We start from the raw sequence: 21,748 nt of genomic DNA, 5'->3' as shown, positions 1-21,748 counted from the left end.
ACTGTCTGTCGCTGGCCACCTTAGGCAGGCGAAGGGGGGTGGCCATCCAGAAGTCGCTGTCTCCTCCCGACACCCGACAGGGGACCATGCCTGGGAATCTCTAGGCGCTGCCACACGCTGGCATTCGTTTTCGACAATCGAGCTTCTCTCCTTTCCGTCTGCGCATTTGCTTTCCTTCCCTTGCCTTCCTTTCCACGCTGTCCCACTCTCTTCGCCGTCACCGAGACGGTGACTTCCAACCACCTCACAGATCTGGTCGGCTTGTCGGAAAACCAGCGGGAGTTTTTGCGATTTTTTCTCTTCGTTTCAAGTCTTTCTCCTTTCCCATTCCCACCCCTCTCCGTACTCGTTTGCCTCTACGTCATGTTTCGTGCGATCCTGCTCTTCAGTAGCTGTCCTCGTCTGATGGCCGTGCGGAACCCTCCTAAACTTTCCCCCCCTGTCTTTCAACGCCCGAGCCCTTTCCTCTTACCGATCTACAAATCCCCAATTTCGTCGTTCTCACACCGTCCTGCGCTCCATCTCCTTCAGACTGGTTTGTGCCTTTGTGGCCAGCGACATGTTGGTTCGCGTCGACGCTCTCCGGCTGTATGTACAGTGGCAGCGACCTAGCCGTTTCAGTTTTCAGTCGTTTGTGTGAGGCAGTGTTTTTGCCGTGAGCGTTTACCCCGGTTGTCGCTCACTCGTTTCCTTGAAGCGTTCTGTGTTTTCAGAAAAGATCTTCTTCCGTTTTGTCCCGGTCACCGTCTCAGCCGTCAGCCGGGCTTTCTTTGTTTCTGTGTGGCAGCTGCCCCGTCACCTCGAGGACTTCGCCGCGCTTCGGGGGCAACTGGGGCACGCATGAGCATTTGAATCGCCGCTCTCTTGGCCAAAGGATTTCCGTTCCTTCCCGCCATGCTTCCCACAGAGCCGCCAGACGGCCGGAGTTCCGGCGGCGGAGACAAGGGCAACGACTTGTGCGCGGTAGACAGCGAGCAGAGCTCTTTCCTGTTCGTTTCCCCGCCCAAAACGTGCGGCCCAGATGCGCTCACAAGCCGCCGAAGCGCGGGGGATTTCAATTTCTTTTCTGGATGTGAACGGGCCGAGGAGGCAGACGTGACGTCTCGGGCGTTAGCTGTCTCCTCGTCCTATGTCGCGCCGATCAGCGCGCTCCAGCTTCCCGCGGAGGAAGGCACGGCCAAGACTGAAGAAACAGGCGACGCGCCAAAGAGCAGCGATCAGATTCGACACGCACAGGTAGAACCCGAGAAAAACGACGCGCCGTTCTTCCCTTCCAGCGGTGCGAACGGCCTGCCGCAGTGTGCCCCGTCTCTCTACTACCCGTCCTCCTCGCCTTACCTCTCGGCTTCGGAATGCGGGCCCTCCCACGCGATCCACTTTTCTTCGCCCTATTACGCTTCTTCGGCCCTCTACGGTTGCTCGTCGGCCTCGTATTGCCTCTCCTCTTCAGCTTCGTATCCCCATGCGCTTACCCCTCCTCCCTACTGTGCCCCGGCGCCCAACCACGTGCCTCCACTGTCTGAGGGCGCGACCTGTGCCTCGGTTCCGCCTCCGAACGGAGGCGCGCGAGGCGGAAGCGTGACGGGCGAAGTGGGAGTTTCCTGTGCGGAGCCTGCGCCGCCTGCTTGTCCGCCTTCTTCCAGCTCTGGATCGTCTCCCTTTTCGCCTCTGCCCTTCTGGGCGGGTCCCCAGCCCGGTCAAGTCCATCTGGCGGGCGGCCTGGAGGCTGAGACACGCGGCGCGCCTCCGCCCCCTGCTTATCCGGTCGGGGCTGCGTCCTGTGCTCCTGCGTCTCCCGTCCCCCACGCTGCGTTCGTACCTTCTCTTTGGACCTCGTCCGTTGCCGCCGCGCCGTCGGCTCCCCAAGGCGCTCTTGACCTCCCCCAGCCGTTTCCGCAGAACCCCTGTTCAGGAGGTGCGGGTCTGGCGTCTTTGGCAGTGCCTCCCTCGTCAGTCCCTACTGCTCCAAGTCTCACGGACCACGCCTCAGGCTTCCCTGCTGGAGTGCTGCATGCGTCCGCGCCCATCTCAGACCCGGCGAATGCGTGTCCGTCGTTCTCGCCGGCCGTCTCGTCAGCGGCTGCAACTCCCGCCGCCTATCCCCAGGCTCCGGGAGTCTCTGCGAACGCGCTGGCGTACAGCGACCGCCCGTTTCCTCTCGCCTCCGCTGCGGCGCCCTCTTTCTCTGCTCCGTGGCCTGCCCAACCGCTGCCTCCGTCGTCTCTTGCCCTCCCGACCGTCTCGTTCTCAGAGGCCGGGCCCTTGCCGTGCTCTGCCTCCTCTGCCGTTCACTTTCCTGCTGCATCCGCCTCGTCCTCGTCCCCTCCTTCGCCTCTCCCGACCGGCGAGGCGCCGCCCGCAGTGCACGGGGCTCCTGCCCCGGCAGGGGGTTCCGCAGTGAGCCCCGAGCCGTCTACAGACGGCGAGCTTCCGGTACGCGAAGGGCGAGATGGTGACGGAAAACGAGAGGATGACAAGAGCGAAGGGAAACAAGAGAGAGCGCATCGAGCAAGGACTGAAGGCGAGGTCGAAGGTGGCAGTCTGGTCAGGCGCTCCGGTCTTCGCATTGCTTCACGCTTCCCTCCGGCTCTCTCTGTCTCCCCCGATGCCGCCTGCGCACTCCTGCTCACTGGCCCGGCCAGCCATCCCCAGGAAGAAGAAAGAGCAGAAAATGAGGGACGCGACGCGGCCGGAAGGACTAAGAGTTCGCTTGGTTTGGGTGAAGACTCTTTGTCTTCTTTTTCGTCGATTCTTCTCTACCTTGCAGCGGGCCGACTGCAGGCGGAGGGCGAGGACGAGCTGTCATCCGCGGTGTATCGCCACCTGATCAAATCTCGGCAGAAGGCTGCACCCACCCATCTGCCTTCGTGTCACAATTGGAAAGGAGAAGTCCGTTTCTTGGTCCCCGAAGAGAGCGCTGCGGTTCTGCCCCACCGACTTCGGCCCGCCTCGCAACGCTGGAGTCTCGCGGTGCCCTCCCGTGGAGGCTTCGACGGGGACCGCAGTGAGGATGGGTGTCTCCTTGGCGAAGGAGCCGGCAGACGTTCGAGGGGAAGAAGCAGGTGGCGAGGAAAGGCGACTTCGGAGCTAGGAGAGGCAGAGAGCCCGACGCAACAGCTCTTCGCTCGTGACGATTTGCAGCTGAAAGGGGACATGCAGCTCTTCCTCGCAGACCTGGTGGCCCTTCTTGCCTCCCGAGTACCGGGGCATTTGTCGGTTCGCGAGTTTCTTCGGTGGGTGTGGCCGCCGCATCTCGCCGTTTCTTCTGTGTCTTCGGAGAGGCCCCGGGAGGTTGGCGACGCTTCATCCTGTGACTTGAGGAGGCACGAAGGCTCCGCTCTTCGACCGACTTACGAGTCGTACTCCTCGTCTTCGCACCTCCGTGCGTGCCAATCGCCTTTTTCTTCTGGATCGTCTTCCTCTCTCTCCGGTTCTTCGTCGCACTTTTCGTTCAGCCGCAATCTCTTTCTCCTCAACAGGTCCGGGCGTTTTTCGCGTGCGCTGCTTCCGCCCCCACGAGCTTCAGTTCCATCTTGTTCGGACTGCCACACGCTCTCTTCCGGTTTCTTCCTCTCGGGCGCTGCGCGTGCCCTCCTGCCACTGTCGTCTCCCCTTCTGTTGTCCTCGTCGCTCGTGAAAGCATCCTCCACTCTCGGCTCCTTTCCGTGCGCGGTGTCTCCGGCCGCCGCCGCGGCCTTTGCTTCGGGTGCTGGAGCCCAAGCCGCGACCGCGGTCGGAGCCGCGGCGGGGCCGTGGCTCGCGTGGAGTCGCAAGGTCAAGCGCGTAGCGAACGTGTGGGGACACCAGATCTCCCACGAGGAGCTCCTCAGCGGCGAGCGCCCCGCCCTAGATAATCAGTTCCAAATCGGCCTTGTGCGCGAGCCCGCGGCAGTCTACGTGGTGCGGTACGACGCCACAGGCTCCGTAGTCTTCACGGGTGGCGACGACGGACTGATCAAGGCGTGGGACGCCGCGACTGGCCAGCTGGTCTACGCGCTGGTCAAGCACCAGGGAGACATCACCGACATCGACTTGCACCCAAACAACAGCCTGCTTCTCTCAGGCTGCGGGAAAGGCGAAGTCCGCCTCTGGCGAGTCTTGCCCGCAGGGTGGATCCCTATCTGCGCGATGCTGGTTCCCGAAAGAGTCGCGTGGGCAAGGTTTCTTCCCGAACGCCACTGCGAGAGCGAGCGAGAGAAACACCTGCGCAACGAGGACGGCAGCAGACGCAGTAGAGGCCTGCCCGAGGAAGACGCAGCCCGAGGCGAGAACAAAGAACCAGCCGACGACACCTCTGACCGAGACTCCATCTCTCTTGTTATTGTGGGGTGCGACGACCGCAAAATTCGATTCTACGACCTCTGCGCCCTTCTGGAAACGCCGCCAGCCGGTGGACCTGGAGGGAGAACCACCGTGTCGCCGCTTCTCGAGGCCGACTGGGGAGCGCCGCTGCTGCCGCGAGCCATGGACCTAAGCAAGGTGAGGGACAAAATCGAGCGACACGGGGAAGGAGACATTGTGCCCCTATAGGGTTGTCGCCGTGCTTTAACTGTTTTCTCCTATTTTCCTCGATGTGCTCTCCATTTGCGCAACGACGGTGGCGCTTGTGCCGGCGGCGCCTCGCGTCACCGTGTATGGCTTGACGCTGGTGTCTCGAAGTGTCCATGAAGGATGTGTACAGCGGCGAAACGCAGCTGCTAAAAATATCGAACCAGGAGATTAAGCCGAACACGTTCAAAGTTCACATTAGATTCGTTTCAATGTCAACGTACTCCAGACCATGAAATCCCCAAGGCCATCTTAGATGTAACCCCGTTCGTAGAAATCCAACAAGCTAGTGTTTCTTTGTTGTCTTTTTCTAGGTGCCTTTGGACGCGTCCGGCTCGTTCCTCTTGGCCCTGGGTTTGGAAGCGCCTTCGGAGCCGTCGTCGGGAAACGAGACTGGCGATCCGGCTCCATCTCCTGCGGTTCCAACTGACTCAGCTGCCTCTTCGGTGAGTGTGCCTTCTTGTTCTCTCGTTTCGTCTCGGCACGGGTCAGGACAGAGCGACGGTGGCGTCCACACACGGTCGGCTTCGTCCTCGCCTTCGCCCCCGTCGTCGGCGTTTCGTGCGCTTGTCGTGCGAACGCCCTCTTTCGCACACCTGCGCTGCCTGCGCCTACGAAGGGAAGAAGAAGAGAGACAGAGACGCGAGCGGAGATGTGAGGAAGGCGGGAAAATGGGCCTAACTGGTGTGGGGGTCGCCGAGGACCGAGGCCTTCCCGCAGGCGGACCGGGCAGAGACGAAGGGAGAAGACGGACGCGATTTGGCGGCGAAGCGAAATCGAAAGTCGACAGCCCCGACAAACCGGGAAAATTCCCCAGCCTTCTCTTTGCAGATCTCACCCGTAAGTTCTCACTTTAGAACTAGGAAGGCAACGGTGACGGCACGGAAAAACCAGAAAGGACCGTTGCGGCAATCTGAAGCCCCGAGAAGGTGGAGTGGACATGAAGTGACGGAATCGGTGGATGATCGGTCGCAGTCTGGCCGACGGTTTGCCCTTCAGTGGAAAAAACAGACCCACGAAAACAGAGACGTGAAAATAGCCTGAGCTCGGGCGCCTTCGGAGGAAAACAGGACTTGAGGGACGACATGTTGACAGCGCCTCGAAGCGCCACACTAGAGGCCGAGGCACAAAGTTAGCGGGATAAGGGGCGAGCCGCGTTTCGGAGATGCTCCCAAAACCTTGCTGAAGGCGCTGGCACAACAAAACGACAGCGGGGCGAAGCACACAATCACCGCCCCCCCGCATTTTAAAAAAAGAGCTCAAGGGGAAAACGCGGCTGAGACTGTCTGCTTCATCGTTTTTCTCCCTCTGCTCTTTTGCCTAGTCGCGTCGTTCCTCACGTTTGCTCTGGCCATCTCTCCTTTCGTCCTGCCGTTTGTTTTCAGCCTTCCACTCGTCCTTCCCGGACGTGTGTTTCGCGTGGCATTCTCCGGACCTGGTTACGGGAGGCGACGACGGAAACCTGTTCTTCTGGGCGTTCTCGTCGCTATCTGGGGGGTTCGCGTCGTCGTCGCCGTATCTCGGCCGCCTCCGTCAGTGTTCGTCCACGCGTCGCGGCGCGCTGGAGCTCTCCGCGTCCAGCCTAAGCTCGCACAAGTTCTTCCTCCTCTCGCTGAGTGTCCAGCGCCTCCTGGAGGGGCGGTATCTTCCTGGGGGTTCTGGCCGGTCCCAGCCGTCGTCGGCCGCTTTTCCGTGCTCCCTCTTCGCCGACTCGGCGTCGCCTGCGCCTGGACTGTCTCCAGGGCCAAGTGCCGTCAGTGGGTCGAGCCTGCATGCGTTCTCTCCGTCGCCGTTTTCGTCCCTCGCGCACCTCGCAGCTTCGAGACAGGGCGGGCGCGTGCCGGGCGGACGGGTGCAGGCGCGCGCTGGCGGGCCTTCTGGGCGCCACTCCTCCTCTTCCTCCATTTCATCGTCTTCGTCAGATAGCTCGGGCGAGTCGGACTTGGACGGCGAGGCGAACCTGGCGCACGGCAGACGCGGACGGCGTGGGCGACCGACGGTGCGCCCCTCCGGCTCGCGACTCAGTCGGCGCCACGGTCCCAGCAGCCACTGCGGGGGGTTCCTCGCACGGGCGTCTCCGCAGGCGGGCGCTGGAGGGCCGGGAGTCGGCTCCGCGTTTGGGCAAGCGCTCCAAAAGGAGTTGGAAATTTTTTCGGCGGGCGTCGGCGACCAGCCGCGCCTGGCGGCCGACGCCTCGGGCGTTCGGTACAGCCTTCTCGCCCTGGCCTTCTCGTGCGACGATGCACTCGTCTGCGTCGCAGACGCCGTGTCCCGCAAGACTTCGAAAGCACGAATCGAGACCATGAAGCCCGTAGACCAGTCGCTCTCCTTCTTCCCCTCGGCCTCTTCGGCGAGCGGTCCTCTCAAGGCGTGCCGCGTAGGGAGCGTGAGTCTGCAGCGCCTCTCGGAGGGCCTCGTGTCGCAGCTGAAACCGCATCCGTCTTGTCCGCTGCTTCTTCTCTGCTCGACGTTCAGTGGAGAAGTCTTGCTCCTGGACGTCTCGGAGGCGCACGCGCGGGCGCGGGCCGGCATGGGCAACGGCGTCACGTTCTCTACCGGCGAAGATTGCGGCCCAGCCGACGGCTTGGAGACAGAAGAGACAGCGCATCTGGAGCGTGGCAACGACTGGCAGAAGACCCCGTTAGCTTCTGGGCGCGACCAAGGCAGGAGATACGCGTTCGGCGTCGCCCCCTGCGCGCCTGTGACTGCAGAGAAGACGGGGGCCCGAGCCTTCGCCTCGTGGAATGGAGACACAGAAGAGAAGAAGTACACGCTGCCGTGGCACTGGGAGGGAGGATGCACCGTGCTCCGGAAGCTGCGGTTCGGCTCTCAGTGCAGCTGGTTGGACATGGCGTGGGCGCCCAACGGCCTTCAGTTCGCCGGCACGCACCGACTCGGCTGCTTGTCGATTTTCGCCCATGGTAAGGAGGCAAACCTGAAAGAGGAAGCCGTTCCGGCTCTCTCCTGGTCGCCCTTGAGTCGCCCTCTCTCTCTACGGTCGCCCGATCTCGGTGTCTGTTTCTTTTTCTCTCTATGTCTCCATTCCTTACTCTTTCTCGGTGCCTCCACTCCATTCTCTCTCTGTTTCTTTCTCCCTCTTTCGATCTCTCTGTTGTTGTCTCTCTCTCTCGGTTTGTTCTCACCTTGTGCGTGCCGTCTGTCTCTCTGGTGGGGGCGTCGGTTTGGCGAGTCGGCTCTACTGTGTGTTGCCCCATTTTTATGTGCAGGGTCTTCCCCCTTGTTTGAGGTCACCCTCTTTGAGCAGTTCTTGTCGAGCGAGTCGCGGGACACCCGCCGTGACGCTGCGTCGCTTTTTCTGACCGACGCCGGAACTCGGCAGGCCCCGCATCTGCTGTCGCGAGGTATTTTGTTGGATGCAGCCCGTCAGCCGTATCCGCTTCATCTTCAGCCGTCGTCTCTGGTGCTGCCTCTCCTCAGTGTGGGGTGTCGCAACGCACACCTTTACATGTGTCTCCGGTGTCTCCGCCGGCGTCTCCCTGGGGCGCTACGAAGAGACGCAGTCTGCTTCCTGCGGAAAATGTATTCCGGCGAAAAACACCAGCTTTCGGCGCCGTTTGCCAGTCTTCGGATCTCGGCTTGTCCGTGCTGCCCCGGCCCCGAGAAGGCTTGGCAGTTCGGAGACCCTTTCAAGTGCCCGTTCTGCTACGGAGATAGTTCCTTGGGCGTCGGCGCAGAGCGAGGAAGCGAGGCGGGGCGGGCAGAAGCAGGGCCGGAGCGGGGAGATGGAGCCCAACTAGCGTGGGGCGGTGTTTTGCCCGAGGCACTGGAAGACCCTGTGGGGCTGCATGCGCCACGGGCGCAGCATGGAGGGCGGAGACAGGGCGGGGCAGGGGACAGGAGCCTCGTGCGAGTCGGCGAGGGCGAGCGCGAAAGGAGACTGAGACGACTCGAGGGACGTTTGGCAGCCCAGCTCGCAGAGGGAGAAGGCGACAGATCGATGGCGGACGCAGCCGGTACGTGCGAGACTGTATGTCGTGTATTTTTTATAAAAACACACTTCCCAGTTAGGTTACAGAGTGCAGTCGCCCGTGTCGTCCTTTTTTTCCCTCTGCACGTCCACTGGTGGTCTCTGTAGTCGCCCGCTTTTGTGTTTGCAGCCCGTTCGACTTTTCGGCTGTGGCAGAGCCTTCCTCCAACCTCGCACTTGGCCCTGCGGCTCGAGTGTCTCCTTCGCCGCCTCCTTCGCCGAGAAGCAGCCAACCTGCTGCGCTGTTCGCAACAGCAAAAGACAGAGGAGCAGCGGGCGCTTCCCGCGCCCGTCGCGGCTCCTGTTTCGCCCGCGGCGTCTGATCTAGAGCAAGGAGAAGGCGGATGTGAGGGCGGCGAGAAGCCTGCAGTGGGGGGCCCTGGGGACGGGAAGGACGAAGAGAAGGTGGACAGACAGGAGGGAGAGGGAGAACGAGCTCGTGAGAGAGCAGGCGAAGCGGAAGATGGACAGCAAGACCCCGGAGGCGCGATTGGAGGAAATGAAGATGGGACACGTCGAGACTTGTGCGCGTGTCTAGAAGACGGAAATCAAGGCGCGGAGGCGCACGACCGAGAACGAGGTGAAAAGGCAAGAGAAGGCGGTAGAGATGGACACGAAGAGAAGGAAGTGAACGAGCGTACACGGGACGGAAACAAAGAGGGGCGAATCACTGGATGTCCCTCGGCAGTGCCCACTTGGGACGACGAGGAAGATTTCTCCCTCTCGGAAGAAGAGGGGCAACGGAGCGAAGCCAGCGGATGGATTGAAGAGGAAGCTCACGCGGCCGAGGCAGGCAGTGGAGGCATGTCGAGTGGAGGGCACGGGTATTGGTCAACTACCGACGTGGCAGTCAACAACGAGGCCCGACGCCTGGAGGTTCTTCACAAACATCGCCTCGAGCACGTAAGCCGACGCCGTGAGGGAAGGCGCCGAAGGCCGGAATGTGTTGCGATGGCTGCCGTCGTCCTCAGCCGACGATTCTGTTTTCCTCGGTGTTCTTCGCGTCTCCGGGTCGCGCCTCTGCGCTTTGTGTTTTCAGCGTTGTCGTTTCGCGGTTAGATACGTCCGTCTCTGTGAACTGGAAACGCGCCACGACAAGAGTGCTCCCTCCACGCCTTCTCTCCGTTCTCCGCCCCCCCCCCTTGCAGGGCTTCGCATGCACGGGCCTCACACCTTGCGAGGAGCTTGCGCCCTGTGTTTTGGAGTCGCTCCCGTTCGTTTTTTCGCCACCGCCTTGGTTCGTCTCTGCTCTCTGCGCTGCAGCACTGCATTTGGAAGCTGCACCGATGCAGCAGCCGCGGCAACATCTTGATTTTGCGCTCCTTCGCCACCGCTCTTCTTCAAGGGCGCCGCATGCCCGCGGCTCTCGTGCGTCCTCCGCTGGAAGACGACGCGTGGCTCACGCAGGTGAACTGGCTCTCTTCCGTCTCGTCCTTCCCCATGCCCCCGCCTTCCCGGCAACAGTGGGGTCGACCCGGAGCGGGTCCAGGCGGCTCTGCGTCGCGGGTGTCGCCGCCGTCTCGACAGGGCGTTCGATCGCGGCGTGCACGCGACCGCGACGAGGAGGACGACGAAGAGAGCGACAGCGACTTCGAGTTGCAGGGCGACGAGCCGGAGGGCCCAGCGCGCCTGTCGCCGTCGACCTCTTCGCTCAGGCCGGCGCTCCACAGCGGCGGAGCCTCGGGCGCGTCGACCGGGCCGACTGTCTCGCGGTCGGGGCGCGTTGTGGGGTTTCGCGACCTGCAAAGCGGCAGGGCGCAGGCACCGCCTGTCTCGTCGCGTGTCTCTTCCCGCGGCCCACTGCGCCGAGTTGCGGATCTCCAGCCTCTCTCGTCGTCTCTGTTTGCTGCCGGGGCGTCGCACCGCGGCGGCTCGCCAACGAGCGCCAGTGGCAGGCCCCGACGAAGAGGGTCGCGGTGGCGCTTGATGCCGGACGAAGGCTGGACGAGTGAGAACTCGAGCGAGGAGGCTGAGGAAGAACGGGAGCGGCGGGGCGGGAGGCGGTCGTGTCGCCTCGCCGGCGAGTCGACTGTGGACCCGCGGGCGATGCTCCAGGACCCGACATTGCCCTCTAGTGTGCAGCGCGTGTTGCGGCAGCTCCTGGACGACGACGAGCTCAAGCAGCTGCGGCAGCACGAGCGACAGAACCAGAAGGACAAGCAGGCGAGAGAGTCGAAGAAACACGCGGCCCGAGATGGCGCGACCGCGGAGGGCGAAGAAGACGAGAGTCTTTGGGACGAGCTTCCGTCGGACCGCATCGACGCGGAAGGCCGGGAGCAGCACGTGCTCTTCTTCGCGAATGTGCGCAAATCCGAAGAAGAACGCGACCATAGAGAGGGTCGCGCGGGCAAAGAAGGTGACGAAACGACTGAGGACCCGAAAGGCGAGAACGCGAAAGACACTGAGGATGTGAATCTGAAGTGCCGGACACTCGACACAGACTCACGGTGCCTTGTCTCGCAGTCGCCGGCTGTCTCGTCTGCGTCTTCTTCTGCTCTTGTTCCCGTGGGCCTTCGTCGCTCAGAACGCGCGCAGAACTTCCCCGCACCTCTCGCGCATGCGGCGTCCGCTTGCTCCACTGCAGGGAAAGCTCCGAGAGATGCCACCGAGAAGACGGAAGACTGTGTCCTGTGCGCGGTTCCCCACCGCTGTGAGTTGTGCGACGTCGCTGCGAGTTGCGTGACAGTGCCGGACTGGCGCTTCATCAACACCCTGGAAGATTTCGACGAAGGCAGCAACCCCGAAGAAGACAGGAAGGCGTTCCACAGCCGCCTTCTCGCGGGAGAAATCCGCTCCACTTCGCTCCTCCATTTGGTGCTCGGCGAGCTCGTTGGGCCTTTCTTCTTTCCGGCCTCTCAAGAGAGTCTTGGTGGGCCAAGAGGCCGAGGGACGCAACAGGCTGGGACGGAAACGGGCCACGTGCGAGGAGAGCCGCGACGCAGGGCACGTGACGAAAACGGGAGAGAAAGAGAAGCCGCCGGGACTTGGGTCCACGTCCGGTGTCTTATGGCCGTCAGCGACCTCGACGTCGACTGCCATGCGCGCGGCTTCAACAATCTCAAGGTAGGACAAAACAGAGAGGAAGAGCGAGAAAGAGAAACAGAGAGAGAGGCCGAAAAGAAACAGAGCGACACAAAGAGAGACACACGAAGAAAAAAAGAAAGGGCGACCACGATCCCAGATTGGGTAACGGGGACAACAGGCTACGCAGGAGGAGGGACCGAAGTTGTGAGGTCACCGGGACAAGCGCCAGCCAAGTGTCAAAGAACAGAGCGCAGAGTCACTGAGGCGGCGACGAGGAGGGTTTGCCGGATTTCATTCGCTTTCCTTCCAAGTTCCCCTGTGTGGTTCACCCCATCTTTGTGTTCCGAGCCACAGGCTGTGGCTTTCTTGCCTCATTCTCGTCCTCTGTTTATCTGTGGTGTGCCCAGGCCCGCATTGATGAAGCACGGAGTCACCACTGCACCTTTTGCAACGCGAGGGGACCTACCGTTCAGTGTACCTTTTGCCCTCGCGTGTTTCACTACCCTTGTTCTCTCAAGTCGTACCTCGCGTCGGGGTTAACAGCGCAGCAACTGGGTCTTCCTTCTGCTGCTTTCACTTTGCCTTCTTCCGCTGTCTCCCTTCCGTCTTCATCATTTTGTTGCTCGTTTTCCACGTCATTTTCCTCCACGTCGTATCTGGACGACACGCCGGCACTGAACGAGGCGCGCGCGGCCGCTTTCGCCGCTGCCGCAAAGCTCCAGCCTCATCAGCGAACGCGATGCTTGCCTGATCCTCTCTATTACGGGCGCTATGTGTGCGTCTGGTAAGTCTTTCGTATGTTCTGTACAGAGGTCGTCTACATTCGTCGCTCTTGCTCTTCTCCTTCACCGCTCTTTGCTCAGTGGTGCCTTTTCTCATGCTCTGTACACGTGGCCGCTTCATGTGGCACAGGCGCTCTCGGGGCCGTAATCGGATATGGTGGCTCTATCCCTGTCGGCTTGCGTGGTCCCTCCGGGTTTCCCATACACTTCCTATCTTCGGGCTCCTCCTCGAGTCTGGATTTTGCACTCGCTTCGCTGTTTTTGCTTCGCCGTTTTGGATACTTCTCTTTCATTCACTTCGCCGCCGCAAGCTGTTTCGTCAGCACCGCCTGGTTCTCTTTCGTACCGTGATCACCTCTCTGGTGTGTGCTCTTCTCTGTGCGTCTTGGCTTTTCTCAGGTGCCGCAAGTCGCGACAGATGAAAACACTCCTTGCCTACCTGACGGGCGAAATCTTCCTCTCCGTCCAGAGTCGCCATTGGCTCGCCGTCTCTCACCGATGCTCAGCAGGATTCATTTCAAGTCTGCCGGCCTCTGCCTCCCAAGCGGGGCGTTCTCTCTCTTCTTCCTGTTCTTCCTGTTCGTCGTCTCTGTCTTCCTGTACTTGTTCTTCTCACTGCCGCGTCCGTCCGCTCCCACCACTGGGCTGCAGCGCTGCCAAGAAGAGCCATCGGAAGGCGGAGAGCACGCGCGTGCGATCCAAAGCGCCGGAAGACACACCGACCTATGGGGCCGCGGAGGCAAAGAAGCGAGTTGACGAAACGAGCGAAGGGACAGTGGGAGACACGGCGGCGGGAGAGAGGACGACGACAGCCGTTTCTGTGGGGGCAGGCCGGGATGACGGAGCGAAGGGGGAGAGCGCGCTGTGCGGCTCCCAGACAGTTGCGCCGGAACAGAACGCGAAGAGAAGGCGAGAGCCTCCCGTTGGTGGAGAAGGCACGCAAGCAGGAATTGACGCCACCTCGGGTTACAACAGGGCGAAGAGTGAAGGGGGCGAAACGGAAAAAGAATGTGAGAAGACTTCTGCCTTACAAACCAATGGCGAGAACGGCGGGAAGAAAACCTCCATGTTGGAATCCGTTGTCCTCCCCCCGGCAGACGACATTCCCTGCTGCTTCTCCAGTGTTGGCGTGTACGTTCCCCAGCTCGGAGATGTGTTGAGGTACTTTCCCCACCTTCACCAGAACCCTGTGCTGCCTCACGACCGCGTTCAGCTCTGGCAGCCAGAGCTGTTTCTTCCCTGCGACGTCCTTGTCACCAACATCAGCTACGAGTTTCCCGGTACGTACACTTCAACTCAGAGGGCCCGATTGCTTGTGGTAGTTCCCACGGGGGCGCTGGCGAACGTCTGGGAATCACGGACGGATTTCTTTTTCACGTAGTTCAACATGAGAAAAAGCTGTGGGGCCGTATACTGCAAGGGCGCGGCGACGAAATCAGTTGGTGTTGCGACAGAAGAGAAACGAAACCAAAGCGTCGGCCCTCAGCTGCGAGCGTACCCCGCTCTTTGGTTTCAAAGCATGGCCACGAGCGCAAACGTGTCAGCAGACGGGTGGCTAGGTTGTTCACCTATGTCGCAGCAACTTGTTTTTAGCGGGTCGGTACACGTGACTCGGATGCACCAAAGTGGGCGTGTCTTTTGCATGCGCGTAGAATGCGAAGAAGACTGGTTTCTTGGTCCTCCTGCCAAGGACCTGTGAGTTAGTCTCCACTTCTTTTTTGTGGTGCCGCCAAGCGGGATCTCGGTTCGGTTCGCTTGAGGGCCTGAGAAGCCTCAGGCGTCCTGAACTGTGTCGAGAATCGAATAGAGACATTCTAGTACCTAGGATACTGAGTATGACTCCAGTTTTGAGATACAGACAACCAAGTTCTGTATGACTGCTGTACACCACCGCCCCACTGGACTGCTTTTAATGTGTGGCAGGGAGTCTAGCTTCAGTTGTCATCTGATTGGTATGACATGACTGGTGACTTATATTATGATCTTATTAATGGGAGCACAGTTCCCTGGGTATCCAATCCAGTGCTCTAGATAAGCATCGCTGTGCCGCCCTGTCCTTCACGTTTCTTTTATTCTGGCGCGGTTGTGGTGGTTTTATTCGCTCTCGCTTTATCATGTTCCTTTCCCCCCCTTCTCCTCATGTGCTTGCTTCGACCCTGTCCCCTGTGTGTTCGTGTCGCCTGCAGGCCTTCCAGTCGACGAAGAGCCAGTGGCGATTTTCGCCGTGCTCGAGCTGTCTGTGGTGCGTCCCGAGTGTTTGTACGGCCGTCGTTTCGAAGTTCACTTTGCCCCGTCTCTGGACGGTGAGGCTGACTACCTCGTTCCTCTTTTGGACGTGAATAGAGGCCTGCTGCGCCTCGCTCAGCTCCGCGAAGGTGAGGACTGCCGTGCGTATATGGACGGGAAATTCTATACTGCACGCGTCGAGGAAATCAAGAGGAGACCTGACACTCTCCTAACGAAAGCCTTCTCTCCAGCGCAGAAACCGCATTCAATTCCTTTTACCCATCCGCCGTTCCTCTCTTCTTCCTCTGCGTCCATTTCTGGCTCTTCTGCGACGCCTGCTACGAGCTCCAGACCTTGCCCGTCCATTTTGGCCGGTGCCGCTGCGGCTGCGCGAGCGGCTTCGGCGTCTGCGCGAGGCCCCCGAGATGGCGAGTCGGAAGGGAACGGAACAGAAGAGCAGAATTCTGGAAAGGGAGAAGGAAGGAAATCTGAGGAACTGGGAGGGCCTGGTTTACCTTCCCCCAGGCCTTCTCTTTCTGCATCCTGTTTGTCGGCATCTGGCGGCGCGTCGTCCTCGCCGTCCCTCCAAAGCGGAGACGCGCGAGACGGCGGGAGTGAAGATGGCATGCGGACCCGAGATGGGAGCGGTCAGGACGAAATCGACGGGGCGCTGGCCATCCAGGCCTCCCTGGCGTCGTTCGACTGGCCGGTATTCCCTACCCCGGGAGTGGTGAACTGCGCCCATCTCCGCCTACGGGAGGAAACGATGACGCAGCGCGTTCAGCGAGACAGACGCGTGGGGCAAAACGCGGCTTCCCTCTTCGGCAACGACTTCTTCGTGGAGCGAAGCCTGCAACAGAGGCGCTGGATGCAAACTGCGAGCTTAGGCTTGGAGGCGATCCGAGTTCACTACTACTCAGGTGAAGAGGACGAGAAGCGCGCCTCATCCTCAACCTCGCTCGGCTCTGGCGAGGGGTCCGGGGACGCACGCGGGGCCTCTAGGCGGCGGGGAAAGAAAGACGACGAGAGAGGACGAAAGCAGTCATCGTTTGCCCTTTCTCGGCAGGACGACGCTGAAAGGCAGACAGAAGATCAAGAGCAGTGGCTGAATGCATGGGAAGTGGATTTCCCAGTGGGCGAACGCGACCGCATGCACGCGGAGCTCCAGTGGAAGCTACAAGAGGCGGAGTTTCCGCGGGCGCGCCAGCTCGAACTGTTTGCTGCTCTTGACGCACTGATGATGATGCAAGACACAGAGACGAACTTGGGTGAAGACGGGGAACCCGGGAGAGACGACAGCGTGAAGAAGGCCCGACGCCGAGGCGACCGCAGGCGACGGCGAGGGCGACCGAGGAAGCGGCGGGCAGCGGCCGACAACGAGGAACGAGAAGACGAGGACGAAGACGAAGAGGACGAGGGAAGTTCCGCCTCGGCCATTCGAGGCCCAGATGCAGGCGGCGAGGATGGGAAACCAGAAGGCGACGACACCCATTCGTCGCCTCTCCTGTTTGAGTTGTTCCTTGAACCCATCGAGACGATCGGCGAGACACGCGGCGCTCGAAGGGGCGTGCCGTCGTGGCTCGAGCGGTACTGGAAAGAAGTGCCTCTCCCCATCAGTTTGGCGCTCATTCGCGAGCGTCTCTGGAACGGCTTTTACCGCCGTGAGCCTGCTCTCCATTTCGACTTTCATCTTCTCCTCTACGATTGCCGGCTCTTCAACCCCCCTGGAGACCCGGTCCACACGCTGTCGTATCGTCTGGAAGAAGAGCTGATTCGGCAAGGCTTGCTGCCGAAGGCGCTGCTGAACGAGAAGGGAACGAATGCAAGAGGCAAGAGCCAAGGCATGGACCGCGGCGATCCCGAGGCAACTCAGCAAAACCTTCTCCGGCAGCTGCGGCGGCACGCCGAGACCCAACTGGTACTGGCTGGAGAACTAGAAGAACGCATCCAGCTAGCTGCGATCCAGTGGGTCAAAGAAAGGAAGCCGACGCCCGAGAGTGGCACCGAAGAGGGGAAAGGGAGCGAAGGGGAAGTCGAGTACGGAGTGAGAGAAGCACAAGACGAGAGACAGGCGGCGGAAGGCAGACGAACACAGGAAGACGAAAGAAGAGAAGAAGATGAAAAGCGGAGAAAGGCGCGTCTACGGCGGTTTGAAGGGACCGCAGAAAACCAGGGTTCTCTCGAAGAGACAAACACCTTCCCTGCAGTATCGCCTCCCGGCTCTTCGCTGAAGCACACAAGGAAGGCGAGTCAAGTGCCAGGGATCTCTTCGTCTTCTTCCAGCGTTCTCGGTGAGAGCAGCCACGCTTTGGTAGCGGAGCAGAGAGAAGCGTCGACAAACAACGAAGGAAACGAAGGGCCTCGTAAGACAGAAACGGAAGACCGACTTGCCTCGACTCTGCGAGCTGCCCCGAAAAATCCATATCCTTCGCTTGCGTCTTCCTCGTCGTGGGCCACGAGTTCGACGGGGGGGACAGAAGCTAGAGAGACGAAGAGAGAGGGGGACGCCGACGTTTCTATGGATGAGACCGCTGTCTCGCGCACTCGTCGGCTTCCTCAAGACGGTTGCTCGTCCCGGAAAAGGCTGTCGCCGGAGGAAATCGATTTCTTGTCTCCGCTCGACGAGAGTCGATTCGGTGCCCTTTCTCCAGCCGACCGAACAAAGCGTGCGCGGACACTTCGGGACTTCTCGGCCTCTTCTTCTGGAGCTTCTGCCTCCTGTGCTCGCGCGTTCCCAGCATCTGGAGACGAGCCGAACGAGGGATGCGTCACTGTCCCTTCTTGTCCTGGGGCAGAGGCGGCAGGCGCGAGACGGAGGACAGACGCCGAGGAGGGGAAGCGAGAAGGCGAGGCAGACAGGGGCCTTCCTTCGCGACGTCCAGGCAGTCCAGTGGGCGTACACGATCACGCTTCCTCGGCCGTTCCAGAAAGCCACTCCTCAGGTCGCGGCCCTGCATGCGGTGCGATTCTCGGGACGACGCGAAGCGGTCGCGTTATCAAACGCAGTGCCTTGTTCTCGGACTATGGGGAGGGAGACGAACAAGAAAGAGCGAGAGGCAGTGATAGAGAAAGAAAGACGCTGCGATGTAGTCGGGACGAGAGCGGTGCGGCCACAATGCCAGGACGGAGCGCCACGGCAGGCGGCGGTGGGGTTCGGCGAGGGCGTCGACAGCGGTCGACTGCACAGCGGGAGGAAGGAGACGAAGCACCGAGGGACGAATCAGAAGGCGGGGAAGACGAACTCAAGAAGGCGTTGGCTCTGAGTGTGCAGACGTACAAGGAAGAACAGGAGCGGAAGACGCGCCTCGAGACAGCTAAGGGTAGCGGGAGGGGCGCCGAGGAAAACTCAGGGGGGAAGGAGGAAGATAGAAAGGCGAGAAGAGACGAGGAGAAAGAGAGGGGACAGCTGAACGGGAACACGTCAGCGCTAAACAGTGCAGGCAAAAGGCAGAACGAGGCGGCCACAGAACAGAGGCTTTCAAAAACGTGGAGCAGAACAGGCAAAGGCCGAGACGAAGAGAACGACGTGGGCGAGCCCCACGCTGACGAAGGCACAGGGGAAAGAGGAGATCTTGGAAGTGACGATCACGATCAGACTGAGCTTTCTAGTGAGGAAGACGAAGAAGAGGATGATCCAGACGATGATGAAGATTACGTCGGCGACGAAACGGAAGGGCGGAGAAGCCAGCGAAAAGCGCGACCGGGAAGACGGGGAAGGGGCGGCAGAAGAGGAAGAATGCACAGGGGTGACTCTGCTCGCACAAAGAGCACGTGCAGGAGTGAGGGCTTTGACTCGCTCCCTTCTCTCTCTTCGTCGGAGAAAGAGGATGAGGCAGTGTCGCCAACGAGAAGAAGTGACCGTCTTACCCTCCGTGGTAGTCGACCACGGCCGGAACTCGGCAGTTTTCGTCACTGAGGACAAAACATACGCCAAGCTGAGGGTCGGGGGAGACGCTTTGCCTGGAGGGAGGAAGAACGGGGTTTGACTTTTCCCCTTACTGGTCTTTCTCAGTGTGGTTTACTTTCAGCTCCAGGGCGGTATCGTGTCGACTTCGTTGTCCGCTAGTTCGTCTGTATACCGTGGTTTCATTTCCGGGCTCGCGTTTCTTTGAGCAGAAACAATACGCTAATAGCTACTATCACAAAATGGTACCGCTACGCGGCAACTCACTACACAGCGGATCATATGGGAGTCTCAAATCTCGGTGCCGGCACAGCTTGTTCCTTTCCGAGGACCTACGTTTTAACATGCGCATTTGCCTACGAAGGTATACCCTTATGTCCACGTATGTCCATGGCTGCTAGGTTCATGTACATGTTATGCGTGGAAGACGTGTCAACATGCAGACCGCACGCTATTGTTTTCTGAACACACACTCTGTGAGCTTCCTCCTTTGGCTCTGGAAACGGGTTCCACTCTTCTAGCAACCGAACAACTCTCCATTTTCGTGGATATTATTCGAGGTTCACCCTGCCGTCTGGAGGAGGCATAGCGAGCCGACGGTGATTCCGCGGAAAGCTGTGATTCCGCCCCATCACAGGACAGGCATGGAGACACTATTGGTGAAAAAACGGAGAAGGAAGCAAGCGTCTGTCTACTTCGTGCTTTCTACATCCCTCTCAGTTCATTGTCCCTTGCCCTGCGAACTGCGCTATGCGGACGCTAGGTAAAAGCCTTGTAGGACTTACTCGCTCTGCGGTAGCAGCTGCTGCAGCCTGTTCCGCCATCACACAGAGTAAACTCTATGTCACTAGCGGGTGGAGTCGGAAGCGTCCATCCATTCGATATGGCCGGCAGGGCGAATCAACGACTAGAGACTAACGATAGCCGTGGCGCCGTGAAATCAACAACCTGATGAATGATGCCATTGTGCTACTTCCTGTAGACTGACACCGATACAGATACTCCGGGACGGACAGAGCCGTACTCAAAAACTTTTTATGGCTGGCCCTGAAGCTATGAAGACACGAGGCCCGCGTCCACGGCCAGCCAGTCTTGTCTCTACAACTAACACACAGAGGCACGCTGGTATCTGTAGCACGTGAGGACAGCGGAAACGTTTTTTTTTACCCGGCCGCGCGCCCATACTATTTTGTATACACTCAAAGCACACTTACGTCGTTCTCCGCAGTCTTTCCAAGGAGATGAGTTAGGAGAGAACTCATTCATTGTTTGCGGAGTCGAAACAGTTCGACGTATCCCCACCATTCGACCGGCAATTTTCGTGTTACCAGTAGACCGGACACCTTGTCCGGATACGTGTCTGCATCCCATTGCCCGAGTGGCACACGGAGAAAATCCTAATGGGAGATAACTATGGAGGAAAATCGTGACCGGTGAGGTGTTGGTCTGCAGGACCACACACCACTCGTCAGCCAACTCCTCAGTTCTTCCCCCGAGAAGCAGCGCCTTGCTGCTAGCTACTCACCGCATATGTATCTTCATGTGCAACGTCTGCATGTGTAGCTTTCCCTGCACACAGGTGGCAGCCGCACCGCACTGCATTTTCTGTATCACCTCTAAGGAGACACGCACGCCAGCGTGAGACGGTGAGCGTGAGGCTGCCGCTTAACTCCTGGTCCACAGTTTCCGTGTAGTGTACACAACCTGGCAGCCGCATAAAACCTCTGGCGGTGCTGGACGACTGTGTGTTACCTGAGGTAAACATTTCCACTGGAAGGGTGGCGAGCCCATTCAAGTGCCTCAATCTACCGAAACTTGTCCTGCGCGGTCGTATTACCCCTGCTCCTTCCCCCTTGAAGCTGCCGCTGTTCGTGCCCTGCCAGTCAATGACAATCGGCGTGTCTCGGATAGAGGGGCCTTCTCTTTGGCGCCCAGAGTGTGTGTTGACGTCGTATCCCGTTGTCTCGGAGGTAAAACGGGAAAATGTGTTGAGAATGTACCGATTCTGAATAACCGTGATAGGGATCTGGATCCTCGCGCCAGGGAGGCCGGGCAGCCGAAATGACGCACACCTAGGTAACATGCTTCTTGTGTGCGGGCGCTGTTGACCTAGTCGCGACGCCGGGACACACCAAGGTTGGGCGCGTTCATGAAACGAGAGTACAACCGGAAGAATTTAATCTCATCTGATTTTCCTTTTGGGACGTCGAGGTGGAACAACTGCGCGGGCGTCTTCGACACCCCACCGGCACTACTCGATGTTTCGGCGGGTTGTGGTTTCAACACCGGATGCCGTCGTTCCGCATACGGAGAGAGGCCTGGTCAGCCCGCTGTCAGTCCAACCTCACCTGCAGCCGGTTCGAGACAGCACAGGAACCAGAGGGACCACGAGGATATGGCCGTCAATCGTTGGAGATCAGTGTGTGCTAGGCGCGATCATTTTTGCGCCAAGAGGCGCGGTGGAGGACACAACGAACTGCTCTGTGTCGCTTCCTTTGTTTCTTGGCGTCGTCTGTATGTGCACTCGTGGTAAAAGGTTTCAGTCAAGCAGCCTTCAGTGATTTAGCCACTTGTGAGAACTCTCCTTAAACAAGTTGAACGGGCCGTCAACTTATCCTCATAATGAAACTTCGTTTGTTATTGGAAGCGAGAGGATCGCCTACTGAAATAGGAGAGTAAGAGCAGCATCTTTTCATCGAATGCTCCGCTCGGTGAATGCGCGCTTTCCCGGACTATTTTCTTCATTGTTTCTGGAAGGTTGAAAGAGGTGTGTACAAATGAGATGACAGCGAAACCTAAGAGCAATGAGTCCAGATCTCATGTCTCTGGAGGGGCTCGACAGCTTGGAAAGCTGAACGGGAGGGGGGAGCCATTCCTCCTTTGGGTTTTCTTCTCTTTCTGCTTTCGTGAGAGCATGAATGCCTAATCTGAACGCGTTGCTCTTCCAACTGTCCGATAATTCCATGTTGCTCTCCGGATCTGAGAACGTTGTCTGTGTCGGAAGCTGGGCGGGCCACGGGGAGCCAGGCTGGATGAATATGGTAGGGACAGATTGCCGTGGTCTGGAAGTTTGCCAGGATGCCCGTGCTGATTCAACGAGCTGAAAGCGAAGGGTTTTGTTACAGTCGAGCGTATGACTTGTCGCTAAGTTAACCGTCTTCTCAGCGCTTTCGCAGGGCCAATTATTGTACGTTTTTCGTAAGGTCCAGCGGGTGGCTTGTCCGTCTTCGTCCTCGGCAAGGCTAACCGTATTATCTGGTGCGTTCAAGACTCAGA

General features: G+C 59.6%; 1 protein-coding gene across 1 annotated transcript; it reads left to right on the top strand.

Annotated features, from left to right (window-relative positions):
* Window positions 1-894: 894 nt before the first annotated feature.
* Window positions 895-18,634, top strand: NCLIV_055410 (putative WD repeat domain-containing protein; the record flags this gene model as incomplete). The annotated part of the gene is made up of 10 exons (XM_003885095.1): window positions 895-4,479; window positions 4,863-5,388; window positions 5,934-7,469; window positions 7,776-8,536; window positions 8,693-9,439; window positions 9,800-11,599; window positions 11,968-12,344; window positions 12,742-13,622; window positions 14,529-18,347; window positions 18,597-18,634. 10 exons carry the CDS (start codon window positions 895-897, stop codon window positions 18,632-18,634), a joined length of 14,070 nt encoding a protein of 4,689 aa, XP_003885144.1.
* Window positions 18,635-21,748: the final 3,114 nt, after the last annotated feature.

This window comes from Neospora caninum, chromosome XI (assembly GCF_000208865.1).
Source record: "Neospora caninum Liverpool complete genome, chromosome XI".
Taxonomy (NCBI): domain Eukaryota; phylum Apicomplexa; class Conoidasida; order Eucoccidiorida; family Sarcocystidae; genus Neospora; species Neospora caninum.
This window is presented reverse-complemented; position numbering and strand designations above follow the sequence as displayed.